At 41.9% G+C, this 14,445-nt stretch overlaps 1 protein-coding gene across 1 annotated transcript in view; it reads right to left on the bottom strand.

Moving 5' to 3' along the window:
- Nucleotides 1-2,521: 2,521 nt before the first annotated feature.
- The window catches only part of RBM33 (RNA binding motif protein 33), an 83,998-nt gene continuing 72,074 nt past the window's right edge, over nt 2,522-14,445 (bottom strand). Inside the window, 3 exon segments of the mRNA XM_088521093.1 lie at nt 2,522-4,951; nt 5,147-5,235; nt 13,987-14,175. Coding sequence (XP_088377219.1) covers nt 4,903-4,951; nt 5,147-5,235; nt 13,987-14,175 — 327 coding nt within the window. The 3' untranslated portion in view covers nt 2,522-4,902.

Here is a 14,445-nt window from a genome sequence, read left to right as displayed (position 1 = left end):
AAGCAGTGATAAAAGGAACAAAATGATCCTTCCCAACCGTATTATACCAGAAGGTGGTATACGCAGGGATTCAATATGAATCAGGGTTTTTGTACACAAGGTCCTGTGCTCATGTGGATAATAAGTCAGTTTCACGAGTGGAAATTAGGTTACAAAAAACCTTACAGAAAATCCTTAGGATTTCATACTAATTTAAGAGAAAACACTTCTAGTATCACTGATTATGAAATACGTAGTATTTAAGGCATGATTTAAAGTAACATTGAAACAAAAGCCCAATGCTACCCCAAATGATCTGTACAATCTAGCTAACTTGCTGCAGTCTGGTCAGCACTCCTTCCCATGTTTCCTTCCCTTTTATTTCTGCACATTTCAATGTGCTGCTAAAAATAAAAATAAAAAGCACCAAAAATAATAATAAAAAAAATAAGATTTGTGCTGATATGACCAAAAAAAAAGCCTTTTTGACAGTGAACACGAGAGCCCGGTTTCACCTTGGAATATTGCTGCCCACACAACACACACGATACCATGGGAAGGACGGAACAGCACAGAACTCAGCGAGGAAACCCGGAGGATCTCCGGAATAGGGTAAAGAGGCAAAATCCCCCCAAAATGAAGGCCCCCCTCCCACCCCGGCCCCAGCTCCCAGCGGGCAGCCCAGCCACACACACACACACACACACGCAGCAGCTCCGGGGACACTGCACAATTTAAAGCTCAACAAACAGAAAACACTATTTTAAAACTAAGAAAAAAAAAAACACCCAAAACAATACCAAATATACCAAATGAAAGGATTTCTCTCAGTCCAAGTGTTTAGACCACATTAACAGAAAGCTGGGAGGACCCTCAAGGTGCTCTGAAATAACCTACAGTTCTGCAAAAAACATCCCAGTGAAATCCCTGCAATGGGGAGCTAATGTGACAGAATTTGACTGCTCAGGGCATTTGGTATTTTGATGGCTAGAAGGACTTTTCACAGTAATTTGGAATTCTAAAGTGAATTTTCAGAAATAACTGGGGAAATGAACTACGTATCTGAAGATTTTTTGCAAACAGGGTGTCAGGATTCAGTCTCCGCTGGTGAAATCCATCTGGAGATATTGGCGGGACAAGAACAACTTCCCTCTAAGTTTATTCTCTACCCTACTTTATAGAACAACGTTTGCATGGCAGCTCCTTCACCTATGAAGATATTGGGTCCTCAATGTGACTGAGCTTTTCCAATACTGCAAATTGTTCCACCGTACAACATGAGCCACATCAATCGCTAACATTTTGATGAAATAAAGGGTTAACACGACCGACTTCATTTACGGGTAAAACAAAAATACCCCCCAACTTTTGAGAACAGTATTACAAGGCAGACCTATCTGTACCGGTACAACAAAATCAAACAAACCTAAACCCCATACCTTGGTCCGACAAGTGCACTGTATAATCCCCGTAAAAGTTAAAGGACAGAACTTTGTTAAAATGTAAGACATTCTACTAACACACCACAGATCATATGGCCAAACCAGTCTCTTAGTCAAGGCAAGATAAGATTCGCTATAAAATGAATTCTCCAGTGCTACAAGATGGAAACAAAATAATTCAAAAAAAAAAAATCTGGCTCCATATAATCACCTATTGGAATTACCTAGTAGAATCATTATAAAATTATGCTAATAAGGATTGTGAACAAATAATACACAGGTCAGGATATATGTATTGACTTACTAGCATCTTTATAAAAATTTGAAGATATACACAAAAACACATCAACATTTATGGAACTGTATCCACTAAACTTACGTAAGACAACACAAAAAAACTAACAAATAGCTAAGATGTGGTTGACTGTAAGCACTCTGAATAACATTTTAATTTTAAAAGTTCAATATTTACATACTACATTAAATTTTTTTTTGTATTTTGCATTGTATTTTGAATGCATGATAAAGAAAGAACAAGATAATGGTTGCAGCAGATCTTCCAAGAAAGTTAAGATGTTCAGATTTAACTATGTGCTAAAAGAGAATATGGAAATAACACATCCATCTACCTTTACCTCTACTTCCTCTGCGATTTTGGGGGAGAAGACACAACAAATGGAACTAAAAGTCACATTATCATTCAGATTGGTCACTGCCACCAGATCCAGTTTTAAGTTAGGATTTGAGAACTAACAGGACGCTTAACATTTTAATAAGCGACTCACCTAATTGCTAATTTTGCTACCGAACCTTGAGATATTATAAAGACAGGGTGATAACACGTGGTGTACGTATGTATGTATGTGTATAATAAAACACATATAGACATACATACATATAATATGTTGGTGTATAGTGTGATATCCAGCTACTGCCAAAAGCAGCTAAAATCACCTGTACTCTAGCTAGGCATGAGCAAAAACCTACGGCAACTGCTTTCAGAGGATCCTCTAGGCATTCACAGACACTGCTTACATCGTCTCCTACGTCTGGACAGATGTGAAGCTATTTCATGTCTTCCAAAGCCACCCATTTTTGTCTTTTTGTTGTTGTTGTTAAAAAGCAATTGATTTAAAAATTTTTAAAACTTGTTTACGTCGGCTGAACTTCAGGCTCTCTGGGATGGATTCAAAACCCAAAGCAGGAGCGTTTCTACAAACTTCTTCGACTTTTGAATCAACCCCCCGCTCCTGGGCTCCCAGAACCCTCCTAACCCCAGCACCGTTTGCTGATGCCAACACAGCTGATCCACGGCAGATGCTCCTACTGCTGAGCCCCGCCGTGAGCACCGGGTTCCTGGCACACACTATTCCCGTTCCATCCCTAGACCTTTGTCCATCTTCCTCGTTACAGAGAAGCTGCGCGGGAACAGGGGGATGAGTAACTGTTTAATGACTTGTTTTAAATACAAGCATTTATTCTTATATTAAAAAAAAACATTACAGAACCTCAGGAGGAAGCACAGGGGCCTGGTGCTCCTGGATGTGAGGAATTCAACTGCATGTGGCAGCACCAGCCACTGGCATCACCCCACGTCGGCCCTTCAGGGGTGGCTTCCTCCAGGCATCCCGGCCTGCGGCTCCTTCACTACTCTGAGCTTAGCACTAACCCGAACGGGACACTGCAGCCGTGCAGAACACATAATAGGAGTATTAGGCACAAATGGGGAAGCAGGCAGACAGATCTAAAGCTCACTTCTGCGGGAAAATTCTCATGATGTCCTTGGCTACGTTGTAAATGGGCTTAGAAAAACTCTTTATTATTATTATTTTTTTTGCCAGTGTAGCATTTTCAAAGTACCAAATTATTCTGTATTATTTCAGCAAAAAAGCAATTTATCTAGAAGGCTTTTGACAATTTTTATTATTCAATCATTAAAATTAATAACTTCTACTTAATTGAATGTGTGTACCAAAACTGCAGGAAAGCCAATTAGGTGGTCTTGGGGACTTGGTTACCATCAGACCTTCACGAAAAAAATGATCTATGCTACTCTGAACTTGCTTAGTTTGTCCTTCTATGCTTAACAGACTTACTCTGGACCTCAGTCCCAGCTGTTTCGTTACATCCCAGTAATATAGTGTTCTCCTGTGGTTACTCATGTAACAAACCTACGGAGTTTCTGCAAGTTCCTCCATTCAAATAGCAGAGTGCTCGAGAGTATTCCTAAAATAAAGAATCAAGCAAAAGCTCACAGTCTAAAAACTATGGAAATATTCATAAAAACTGCAATCCGGTATAAAGATGACATTTTTGTAAGTTTATTCAAAAATAACTGAAAAAGTTATTCCTTTGGCAATACCATCTAAATGGTTCTAACCAAAAGGAAGTACTATGGATTTTGCTTTGAATAAAATATAATCTTAATGTTTGCACATAATTTTTTGGAACTGCCACGTTCAACAGCAGATTCACAAAGTTCTGATAGTCCTGTTTTTATCGGGAACATCACATCAACCCAAATCTTTGCGGTCACGGGCTTCTTACGGTTCAGCATTAGTCACAAAATAAACCTCAAGGAAAAAAACCCCAACTAATCAAATTAAAGCACATGGCAATTGTGAAACACTAGTCCATAAGAACTACTAGGAATACACCACTCTTCCTGGGTAACATTTTTGAGGTGAGCCACTAAATATTTCTTTTTCCTTCTCTCTGGCAACGCCATTTAAAACAACTTAGTTACCACTTGGAGTTAACTACACCACGATGCTACTCGAGGGCAAAGATCCTTGTTTTTAAAGAACAGGGGAATATACAGCAATGTCATTCCTACACAACGTCTTATGGAGTAAGTGGAGATGGAAGGAGAAGATGGAAGTCTGTGTTGGAATAGAAAATGCAAAGACAGACTTAGAATATTTACAGAGATAGAAACTACAGTTTTCCAGTGTCACCTCCAAAGCTTCTCAGCATTCTGTTATTCAGTGAAGCAGACCGTGTTTAAGTCTATGCAAGGATACCTTCTACATGCTCAGATACACAACATAACTAAGGTGTTTTGTTTAGAAAAGGTGAGTTTTCCTTTAAATACCTCACACTGAAGATAAGAGCAACCATTATCAAATATTCTTTGCTATGAAGAAAGTTTTTAAATCTTTCGGGGTAAACGTTCTCTCTCAAGTCACTGTGGTCACACAGCAGTATCTTGAAGAACAGTGTCTACATGCATTGTAAGAATTTCAAAAAAAATCTGTAGTCCCATGTGGTTACAACAGAACATGAACAAATGGAACAGAAATTCCACCTCTGGAGATCCTCTCAAGTTCAGCTCTCCTTGAGGACATCTTGCTGCTTCCTGGAGTTCAAGAGCAATGCAAAGGCTGCAGACTCCAAAGGGTTCAGAAGCTGATGGTCTCGTCACTGTCTCACGCGTGCCCCAGAATGGTCCTGTTCGGGCAAGGACTTCTCTGAGCAGACATCACTCAACTATGAGCGCCACGTTTATGTGGGACAGATCTATCATGTGCCTGTAGGGAGATCGAGGACATTTCAACCTGCTACTCAACCTTATTCTAGGTGCACAGAGCAGAAAACAAGGACCTGCAAAGATCACTAACAGATGCTTGATCAGATTAAGAAAAACACTGATCAGAGAAGACCAATTTTTTCACTTTTTAAGGAAGGGAACAGACTGAAGGCAGCAGCAGTGATTAACCACTTACCTGTGGAACTTCTGTTGAAATGCTAAAGCGTGTGCTGGCTCCTTAAATTTTGCTATGGCTTTCCGTTGTTGAGGAAGCATCTGTAAACTCTGTAGACACAAAAAAGTATATATATATATTTTTAACAGTCATGTGAAATTTCCATTAAAAACTCATTTTGCACCAAAACCGCGGAAATGTTGTCAGAAACACCTGTCAGCATTCAGGGCAGGGAAGGGGGCCCAGGCCAGATTCTCAGAGAGGCAGAAAAGTCGAGTCCCTTGTACAGCTCCCCGCAGCCTCTGTCCCAGCTGAAGGCGTTCGAGCTGGTGCATTAAGCAATGAGAAACTCACGAGACAACACAGACTGGTTAAGCAAAGCCTCAGGCTGATCTATACAGATGAACTAAACCTTGCAGCCAAACTCCCACCAACCCAAGAAGCAGCACTCCAGTGGCCAGAGGCCCTTTGGTGGAGTCATTTGCCCAGGCTGCCTCGGCTTCACGTGCAAGTCCTAGGAATCACTCATCTGACTGCACTAAAGGATCCTGACTTTCCACAGGTCTAAAACAAGGACAAAATTAGGAAAAGGTGGTGAAGGTTTTGATTTTTGAACTGTATATCCTCACACAATTTCAGTAATAACTTGTGGCTCATTTTTGACAGACACTTGCCGAGATGGCTTAAGTCGCCAGACTAACTTTCTGAGTTCTGAAGACTAAGAATTAATCACTGACATTAAATAGCAAGATTGTAAGTTAATAAGACACTTAAGAGAATTATAAAGAACATCTGAATCACAAAAAAAGGCACTAGAGGAGCACACTAGGTTCCCAAACCATTTTACAATGCCTACAGAACTTTCAGTATGAGAAAAAAAATGCCATATGGATGACTGTTTCAGAGCACAGCCAGATACCAGGAGCTGGAAAAAGACCACAGGAACGTGTGCCCTCAGCTGCACGTGCTCCTTCGGTCCTTGCCACGAGGGCTCTTCAGCCCCTCTAGCAAACACCTCATCCTCCCTACAGCAAAGCTTAGGGACTTCTCCCCCCACCACTGAGTTAAGAATAGCTAACTGCTATTCTTGAGACGCACAAAAATCATCCTTTGATTGTGCACTTTGCCTGTGTTATTAAGAAATTGCCTCAGCAATTAGTATGCGAGAAAAAAAATCTGAAGGAAGCACAGGCTGCTTGGTGAAGTTAGAAAAGCAAAGTATCTAAATATTCTTATAAACAACATATTGGTGCTTTCACACAAATTCAAGTTTACTAATCGACTCATCTGGATAACACGTCTCTGCCTGTTCACGGCCACGCTGCGTTATGGCTATACTTCCTAAGGCAAATAAATGCAGTCAGAAGTGACCTGCTTCTCGAAGTGCTTCAGTCCTCAACTGCTCTGGCAGCAAAGCGTTACCCTTCGCTAAGCCTGCTGCGAAGCATCTTCACAACATCTCATCTCCCTTGTTGGCACGGAGAGCTGCAGAATCCAGGAGGGCTTCTGGAAGGACGGCAGTGCAAGGGCACGGCCAGAGCAGGGGCCACGCGGGGCGCCCACAGCCACCCCACGACGGGCCACCCTGCCGGGGGGCAGCGCTGAGGGTACCCCCTGTGACCCCCCACCAGCCTGCAGCCACGAGCGCATCCCCCGGCACACAAAATAAACCACACTTCGCTTGGAAACTGTCGAAAAATCCACATTCAAACAATTCCCCTTGATTTTGACCAAGACTAAAAGGCTACAGTGATTAAGTGCTTTCACTATACAAGCACTATTTGCTTGAAATGCCACCACAAATCATCTCGTGGACTAAGATTTTTTGTATCTCAGCATGAAGCACGATCTGTATTGTCTCTCTAATCTATCATGATTTAGACATATCGACTTCATTCATCTAGCTAACAAAACTCTCTTGCAAATTTATGTTCTGATTTGGGGAAAATATGTACTTAATTATATTCCAATGTAAGCCGTGAATTTTATGCTTATGTCATTAAGCAATTAGCAACACTGATTGCCAGGCACAGAACAGCAGCACAGTTTTTGCCAGGGTGCCTAGGTCTTGCCCTGCTTGCTACCCAGAGACTGAGCAGATGGGATACCGGGTGGGAATACAGCGAGTGTTCCACTTCAGTGGAAACCTGAAATAAAGTACCTGCATATTCATTCTTCTGTATTATTGCTGTCTCTTTGGGTACTGGATGATATGCAGTTTAGAATGGATTCTGCACTTTGTGATGTTAACTGCAACTTTCTGAAGAAAACAGGCTTTTCATGCATGTAAAAAATTCAGTACCAAGTCTTAGGATACTGGGGTATAACCTGGAAATTCTTGTAGCTTAACATTTTGTTTAAAACATTATCTTTAAAGATTTTAGTAGCATCTGCTTTTCTGATTCCAAATACATGTGCTAGGAAAACATACACAAAATTATATTAATTCTGCATGTTGTAGTCACACTTGCTTTTTAGTTTAATACCCTTATTCATTTTTTCCCTTTTAAAAGAATTTGGCAGACACTATTTCCATTGATTTGATTTAACATTATCATCATCCATAACATTCTCCAGAAAGCTCCAATCCTCACATATTCACTACAAGGTGAGCCTGAAATCACCTCCTAGGACACTGTTGGTTTAAATCACCCACTTTCACTAAACAACCTATCCACCCTATTATCCAGCTTGCTTGGAAAGAATGTTTTAGCAAGCTTCAAAATTGCAGCACCAAGGTCTAATTCAGCCTTTGTGACTTCTGTTGATAAAGTCTTACTACCTCTGGAATAATTTTTTGAGTCCAGCCAAAGGTTAACCAAACAAAAACTCATCTTGCGCGCGTCTATATACAACCAAACCAACTCAATCAGTATTTGCACAAACCTCATCAGGAGATGTTTGCCTCTTGTGATCAGTGCTAGCCCTCCTGTAACACCACATTTCCAAAAACACACTAAGATTTGCTATAGTGAAAGGGGTCAACGGCCTCTCCCAGGTTTGAAGTCTTAACAGCTGGTTTTATGACTTAGATATTGAAGTGCACAGATACAAACGTACTGCATACTGTCAGTGGTAGGGTATTTTTTCTTACGACCTGTAGATGCTTTTCAGTTTAGACCTTAAATGCTCAAGTAACCAGAGACAGACACACTGGACCTACATTAAATACTCCTTTCAGTGGCGCTCGGTGGCAGTGCCACAGACTCATGGCAGCCACAACAGCTTCTATCCTCACTTTCTAACCTGACATCAAAATCCTTCCAAACATCACAGCTGTGAGAAAAACAACTCCACTCTCATTTTCTCTTTAGCCTAACCCAGCTGGACAGAGAGCAGGAGATGGAAACCTCTCCCTGGATCCAGCTGGGTGCCAAGGACTGACACTCTGCTACCTTCCATGGGATCCCTAAAGATTTTACAGGCTGAAGTGTGCAAACCCACCACACAATACTGCTTATTGACCAAGCTGAGATAATTTCAGGAGTATTTTACATATTTTCCCATTCAATCTCAGAGTGAGAGAAGAAGCATTAAGGTCTGTAACACTCTCAGCATTTGAAAAACCCTGTTTTAGGCTGAGAAGGATTGTTTTATATAGAAAGGATTTAGGTAGCACTGAACTGATAAGAATCTTTATTATCGTCTTTTTCTGTGTCTTTGGAAATCAGCATAGGAAGATGCAGGTCTCGTGGCGAATGAAAAATGCCATGGAGTTGCAAATTACTGTTCATTTGTTAGGGACTCATTCTTGAAGTTATTACTCATGCTTATTGATTGAGAGTTTGCCTACAACTATTTTAATTGCCTACTATTTAATAGGACAATTAAAAAAAAGTCACAAGCTATAGCTTTCTCTGCAACTAAAACAGTGCCAGACTATGGCATAAACATCATAAAAGGGCCATCCCCTCTATACACCTGTCCTTAAGTCTGCAGTGTTTGCTGTCCTCAGATTACTCTTTTTTATACTCACTCTTCTTAAATCTACAGGTTTCCAGAGTCCCAAGAAAATAATACTGAAATAGTGTGTATGATAACAGCAGCATAACAGTGTCTAGCAAGCTTGAGAGAGCAGCAAGAGATCCATGAGTAGCAGGCAAGGGAGCTCCTGCAACACCAGAGCTCCTGGTGGTTACACAGGGAGGAAGAAGTTAAAAGGGAGATGGGAGAGCACTGGGAAATGCCAACCAGGCTGGCAGGCAGCGAGACCGGAGCAAGCGCTTGTTTCAATTATAGCAGACACATGGGAAATAAGTTTCCTCTTTCGCTTAATTTCTTTCATTGAAGTAAAGGGACTATCTAATAGACTGTACATTCCGTTCACTGGTGAATTTGGGAGTAACGGTCCATATAAAGCTGCTGAGAACAGGGTCTGTTCAATAACAAAGTGTGAAACTTCCCTAACCAGCAGCACTGCTGCTACCTAAGCTCTTGTGCAACAGGCTGACGGGCGGCACAGCGGGCACCGGCTGGGCGGAAACATTGGATTTGATTTGCTCTTCTCTCCCATCAATAAATGGGGACACATTTTTGCTATTTGGACAGGTTCCTGGCACCAGAACCATCCATGCTGAAGACAGCATGATATACCTGCCACGGACAAGCCCAGAATCTGCACTAGGAGGTATCGGTTTTTCCTTCAGCTGGCTTCCTTCCTTCCTTCTGACCTCTCCCACTTTGTGTCCCTCCTTTCCCTTTTTTGCCATCTTTGTCTTCCTACTATCCCCCTTTACAAGGGCTCAGCCTTCAATCCCTGCACACTGCATGAGAAGAAAGGATCCTACGATACAGATGAGCTTCTCTGGGCTCACTTCTGACTTGGCAGCACAGCTGAATTGAGTAATCCCATTCCACATCTTCTCCCACAGCCTCTGGAGCTGGCAGAGATCCTTATCTCTAAGAGCTGAAAATGTTTTTGCAGGCAGGAAGACCAAAGCGGTCACCAAGGCAGAACCACGTGCCTTGTGCAACCCATCATGCCAGGAGGGTCCCCGCCATTCCCATGTTCTGGGATCATTCATCTACATTTGCTTGTCATATTCACTGGGAAGCCTTGAAACTAAAAATAAAATCATTTTTAAACAGCGGGTTAGTGCACGGACCTGTCCTTGCTCAAGCCGAGCACTAGGTAGCACTGTCACTCCAAGAATGTCCTGAAAAATGCATCCAGAGGCAACTGTTTTTCCCTGTGAGGCTGGAAAAGGAACGACTACATTATCAGGACAAAACGAAGATATTTGTCAACCCACTTCAAAGGCAGCTACAGGTGCAGCATTCTAAACAGCTCTGAGACAAGGCAGAAAAACACCATTTTTACATCGGGGGATCTGTGATTTCAAATCTTCACAAAGCAGTAGGGAAAATTTGCCCTCATGTTTCATGTTTGGAAACATGCAATAAAAGGAAATAGGATGAAAGACAATTATGGAACAAATCCAAATTACCTGAAGAGCAAGCACATGATCCCCAGCACCTGCCAGTATCCTGAAAGACAACTGCATAAACAGCACAAACACGAAGCCCGGGTTTAAAAGGACAAGAAGAAATGAAGCCTTCCCTGCCTTTTGCAACTTATTAAAATCTACTTCAGATCTACTTGCTAATTCTGTGCTCAGAAATCTGTATTATCAAATGCTTTGGAAGGCACAATTATATTTAGTTTATAATTATGCTGGATTCACCTCAGATTTTATTTCAGGTACTGTGTTTACATCTGAAAGCTTCTCATCTTCAAAAAGAGTCTCACAGCAAACCATATGTTGGATGAAAGTATTTTGCCTGCCAGTTTAATCATGTTTGAGTTATAAGATGCAGGTATGATTATGGGGCTATTCCTGAAGCCCCGAAGATTTCCTTCTATTCAGTATCTCTAGAATCTTAACAGAGTTTTTCTCCTGTTTGAATAATAGGACAACTTTAATGTTGGGGCTTGGGAAGTAAGGAGTTTTTAGTGATTAGGCAACAGAGGGCATTTCAAAGCCACATACAGCAAGTCTGAGAAAACGCATTCATGATTTGGAAGCACCAACAAGATCAGAAGCCAAACTAAGAATGTAAGAGCTGGGACAAGCTGTGGACAGAGAGCTCTGACAGCAGCAGAAACTCACGTGCAGACTGAGGAGCTGCACTTGCACACCGTGTTCAAACAAGAAGTTTGCTTTCCAACACACACAACTTGGGGGTCTTTGGGGGACCGAAGCAAGGGTTTGGGTGTTGGACAGTCTGCAGGTGCTGTCAAGACTTGGCGCAGATGGGGAGAGAACTCCTGGAGTTCCTGGAATTTGAACTTTCCCTCACAATTGTTAGAAATGAACACGAGGTCCGCCTGGGAATAAATTCAATCCCAGAGTTTGGCTCATTAAGGGAAGTTCTGCTGATTATAGTCGATGTCTGATGTCAGGACAGTCTACATGTTAAAAACTGAGGCATCTACAACTGCCTCAACCTTCTGTTCTCTTACGGTCTCTACAGCTTCACCAGAACCAGTCGAAAACCTTAGCAGTCTTCTTAAAGTAATAAAAAACAAACAAAAAACACCTAAAAAGTCTGACTCTGTCTCTTTTTTAGTCATCTTTTTGAACCCCTCCTAGCTCAGATCATCAAGCTTCAACCTCAACTTCATTTTCAGAAGCCAGAGTTTGGGCACTGCCCAAGATCCTTTTGGCTACAGCACCACTTTACTCTGGTCATCGGTGTTAGCCTATTCTTGCCTCTCACATACTACCCAGAGGTGTAAAAACTGCAAATCCCATAGTGCAAAATATCCTTCACTATGGCCATCTCTTCTAATGGCCCTCTTCCATGCCCCTCATTGCAAATGACTTGCATTAAATGCATTTTTTTCAGGGGGAGAGAGGAAATACCGAAACAGAAGTTCCCTTCCCACCTGCAAAGCCTCTTGATCATTTACAGGGGATGTCATAAAGCACTGAGCATAGACACTACTAAAAACACTGATTTATAGCCACAAGAATATCTACCCATTCACACTGGGATTTTGGCCTCTTTCAAAATCCAGCACAAGTCCTGCACAAGTCATTACTGTGAAAAGTGGTAACAACAGATCAACAGATTTCCACATGTTTTTTTTTTTTTCTCTTTCTAGTTCTTTCACTATAAGACTCTTACAACTCCTTTGGGATGTTAATATTTTCTCTGCCACGTCACAGCATCATAAAAAAAATAAGAGAAAAAATAAGAGTGAGCTACATATCACCCAGGGTGGCCACATGCTTTCTATCACAAAGGATCACTTCCCTATCTGCACTTTTCAAACACCGTTCAGTCTTAAACAAGCCAGGAAATCTCTAGCCTTCCAAAAGGCACTTCTGAGATTCAAATGTAGAACCAGCACAGAAGCCTTCTGCACCATCAGCTAAATTCTACCCCTACTTTGAAGATTTTAGATTTCTTGTAAGAAGTTAGATGATGATGATGATCTAAAAAGCACTGTTTCCAACAAGGTACAGGTGACCCTACTCCAAGGATACAAGCTCTGTATAGGGCAGGGATATACCAAATCCCACTGGAAAACTAGTTATAAATTCCTCCCTATAAGGAAGGCAACTTATCTTGCTAGATTGGTCCATGACACTGCATGAAGACTGGAGTTGGGAGTCTGATAAGAAACAGCAAGTCCTGAATAAATCTTTCTGCACATCCTCAGGAACCTCCTTTAGCCATAAAAATTTCCTAGGCAGGTTTCTATTAATCTCTTTTAATATTCTCATGCAAGATTTAGCAAGTAAACACAGAACAAATGTGCTTCAGAGCTGACCTCACTTCAAAATGGTATGAATAATTTCATACAAAGTGCTACAGAACATGAAGGGACAAAATATTTTGTGAAAGGATTTTTGCTCTTTGAACTGATGATATAAATATTTCAAAATTATTTCATTCACTAAATTGGAAAAGAGAGGCCGAGCGTCCATCTCCAGGAGAGCACTGTGTTCTATGATAATCCTACTCAGAAAGGAGTCTTGAAGTCACAGAATAGTGTCAATTAATGCACAGTATTTGTCTGGAAGTGCTGATCCTGTCAAAAGCAGCTCCCCAAATTGAAAAACTAGAGCAAAAAAATCCCATCGTTTGTTGGTTTCATTATCTGTTCACTGATATTGCCTAATGTACTAACCACAAGTCTGGCACAGCCTCCTAAAGCCTCTGGGGCTTCGAAAGCCTCCTGTTTCGGTGCAAGCCAGTTTAACTGATGCACCAGCTCCAGGAGGCAATGCTGAACCAAGGCTTTGTGCGGATACCCTGGCACGTGCATGTCAACCCTCCTAGAAAGACCCCTCTAAAGCACAAAGTGAAAAAGTACTTTGGAGAGAGGCCGTTTCCAGTCAGAAGGGCAGAGTGTCACACGGCAGATGTAACATCTCAGGCAGGCAGCGTCCACTGCGTGCTCTCACCCCAGACTGCAGTGACAGGAACCGGGGCGTTCGACGAAGTGCAAGCTGACAGCAAAGACAAGGGCAGCAACCAAACGTGCATTTGTTTGGATGCACTAATCTGCTGTAGCAAACCTCACAGAACGGCCCTGCTTGTGTTTTGTATGGACAAAGTGGAGGTAACAAGAAAGACAATGTGAAAGAGAATCCTCTGCAGCATAAATGTGACTGCAAAGTGCGTTTTGCAAACTGTGGGTTTCCAAAATTCTCCTCTACCTCCTACGCTGCAATATCACCCTGTGTTTGCCTTTGCTGTCGGGTGCAGAGCGTGTGTGCGTGGCGGGGGGGGTGCCTTCAAACATAAATCACCAATAAACACACATTGTACTTAGTGTCAGGGAATTAATTGAGCTTTCCGGAATGAAAGACTTTTGGCACAAAAATTAGAAGCCAAGGTTGACCTACCTGAATGGGTCCCACTGACATCAGCAGGTTTTTCAGTTGGACATCAGTAGTTGATGAAGAAAGCCCTTCAACTGACACGATGCAGGGCTGAGGTTTGCACTCCACCACTCGCAGGTTCTGTTTATTTGGCATCAAGCGTCCTCGGCCCATCTGGCCTGCTACTCCTCTGCCTCTGCCATGCATAATGACCTGCCAACAACGAAAGCAACAGGGTTGTGATTTACTCACCTCGTGCTTCTGCTAACTGCACTTGACAGCACAAAAGTTAGTGATTTACTCAGACTTGACTAAAGCGGGTGTCTATTTAAAGCAGCTTCTTGCTGCCTGACGATCCAAAAAACCCACATATTAACGTGTTTATCAACTGCTTTTACAACCTCTTTTAGACATACAGCAAGTTCTAAATGGGACCATAGTTAGCCTCAGCTTTCAGGAACCATCAGCAAAGCAACAGAGTAT

This window comes from Tinamus guttatus, unplaced genomic scaffold, assembly GCF_059628265.1.
Source record: "Tinamus guttatus ecotype Peru unplaced genomic scaffold, ASM5962826v1 Tinamus_guttatus_pri_ptg000006l, whole genome shotgun sequence".
Classification (NCBI taxonomy): domain Eukaryota; kingdom Metazoa; phylum Chordata; class Aves; order Tinamiformes; family Tinamidae; genus Tinamus; species Tinamus guttatus.
This window is presented reverse-complemented; position numbering and strand designations above follow the sequence as displayed.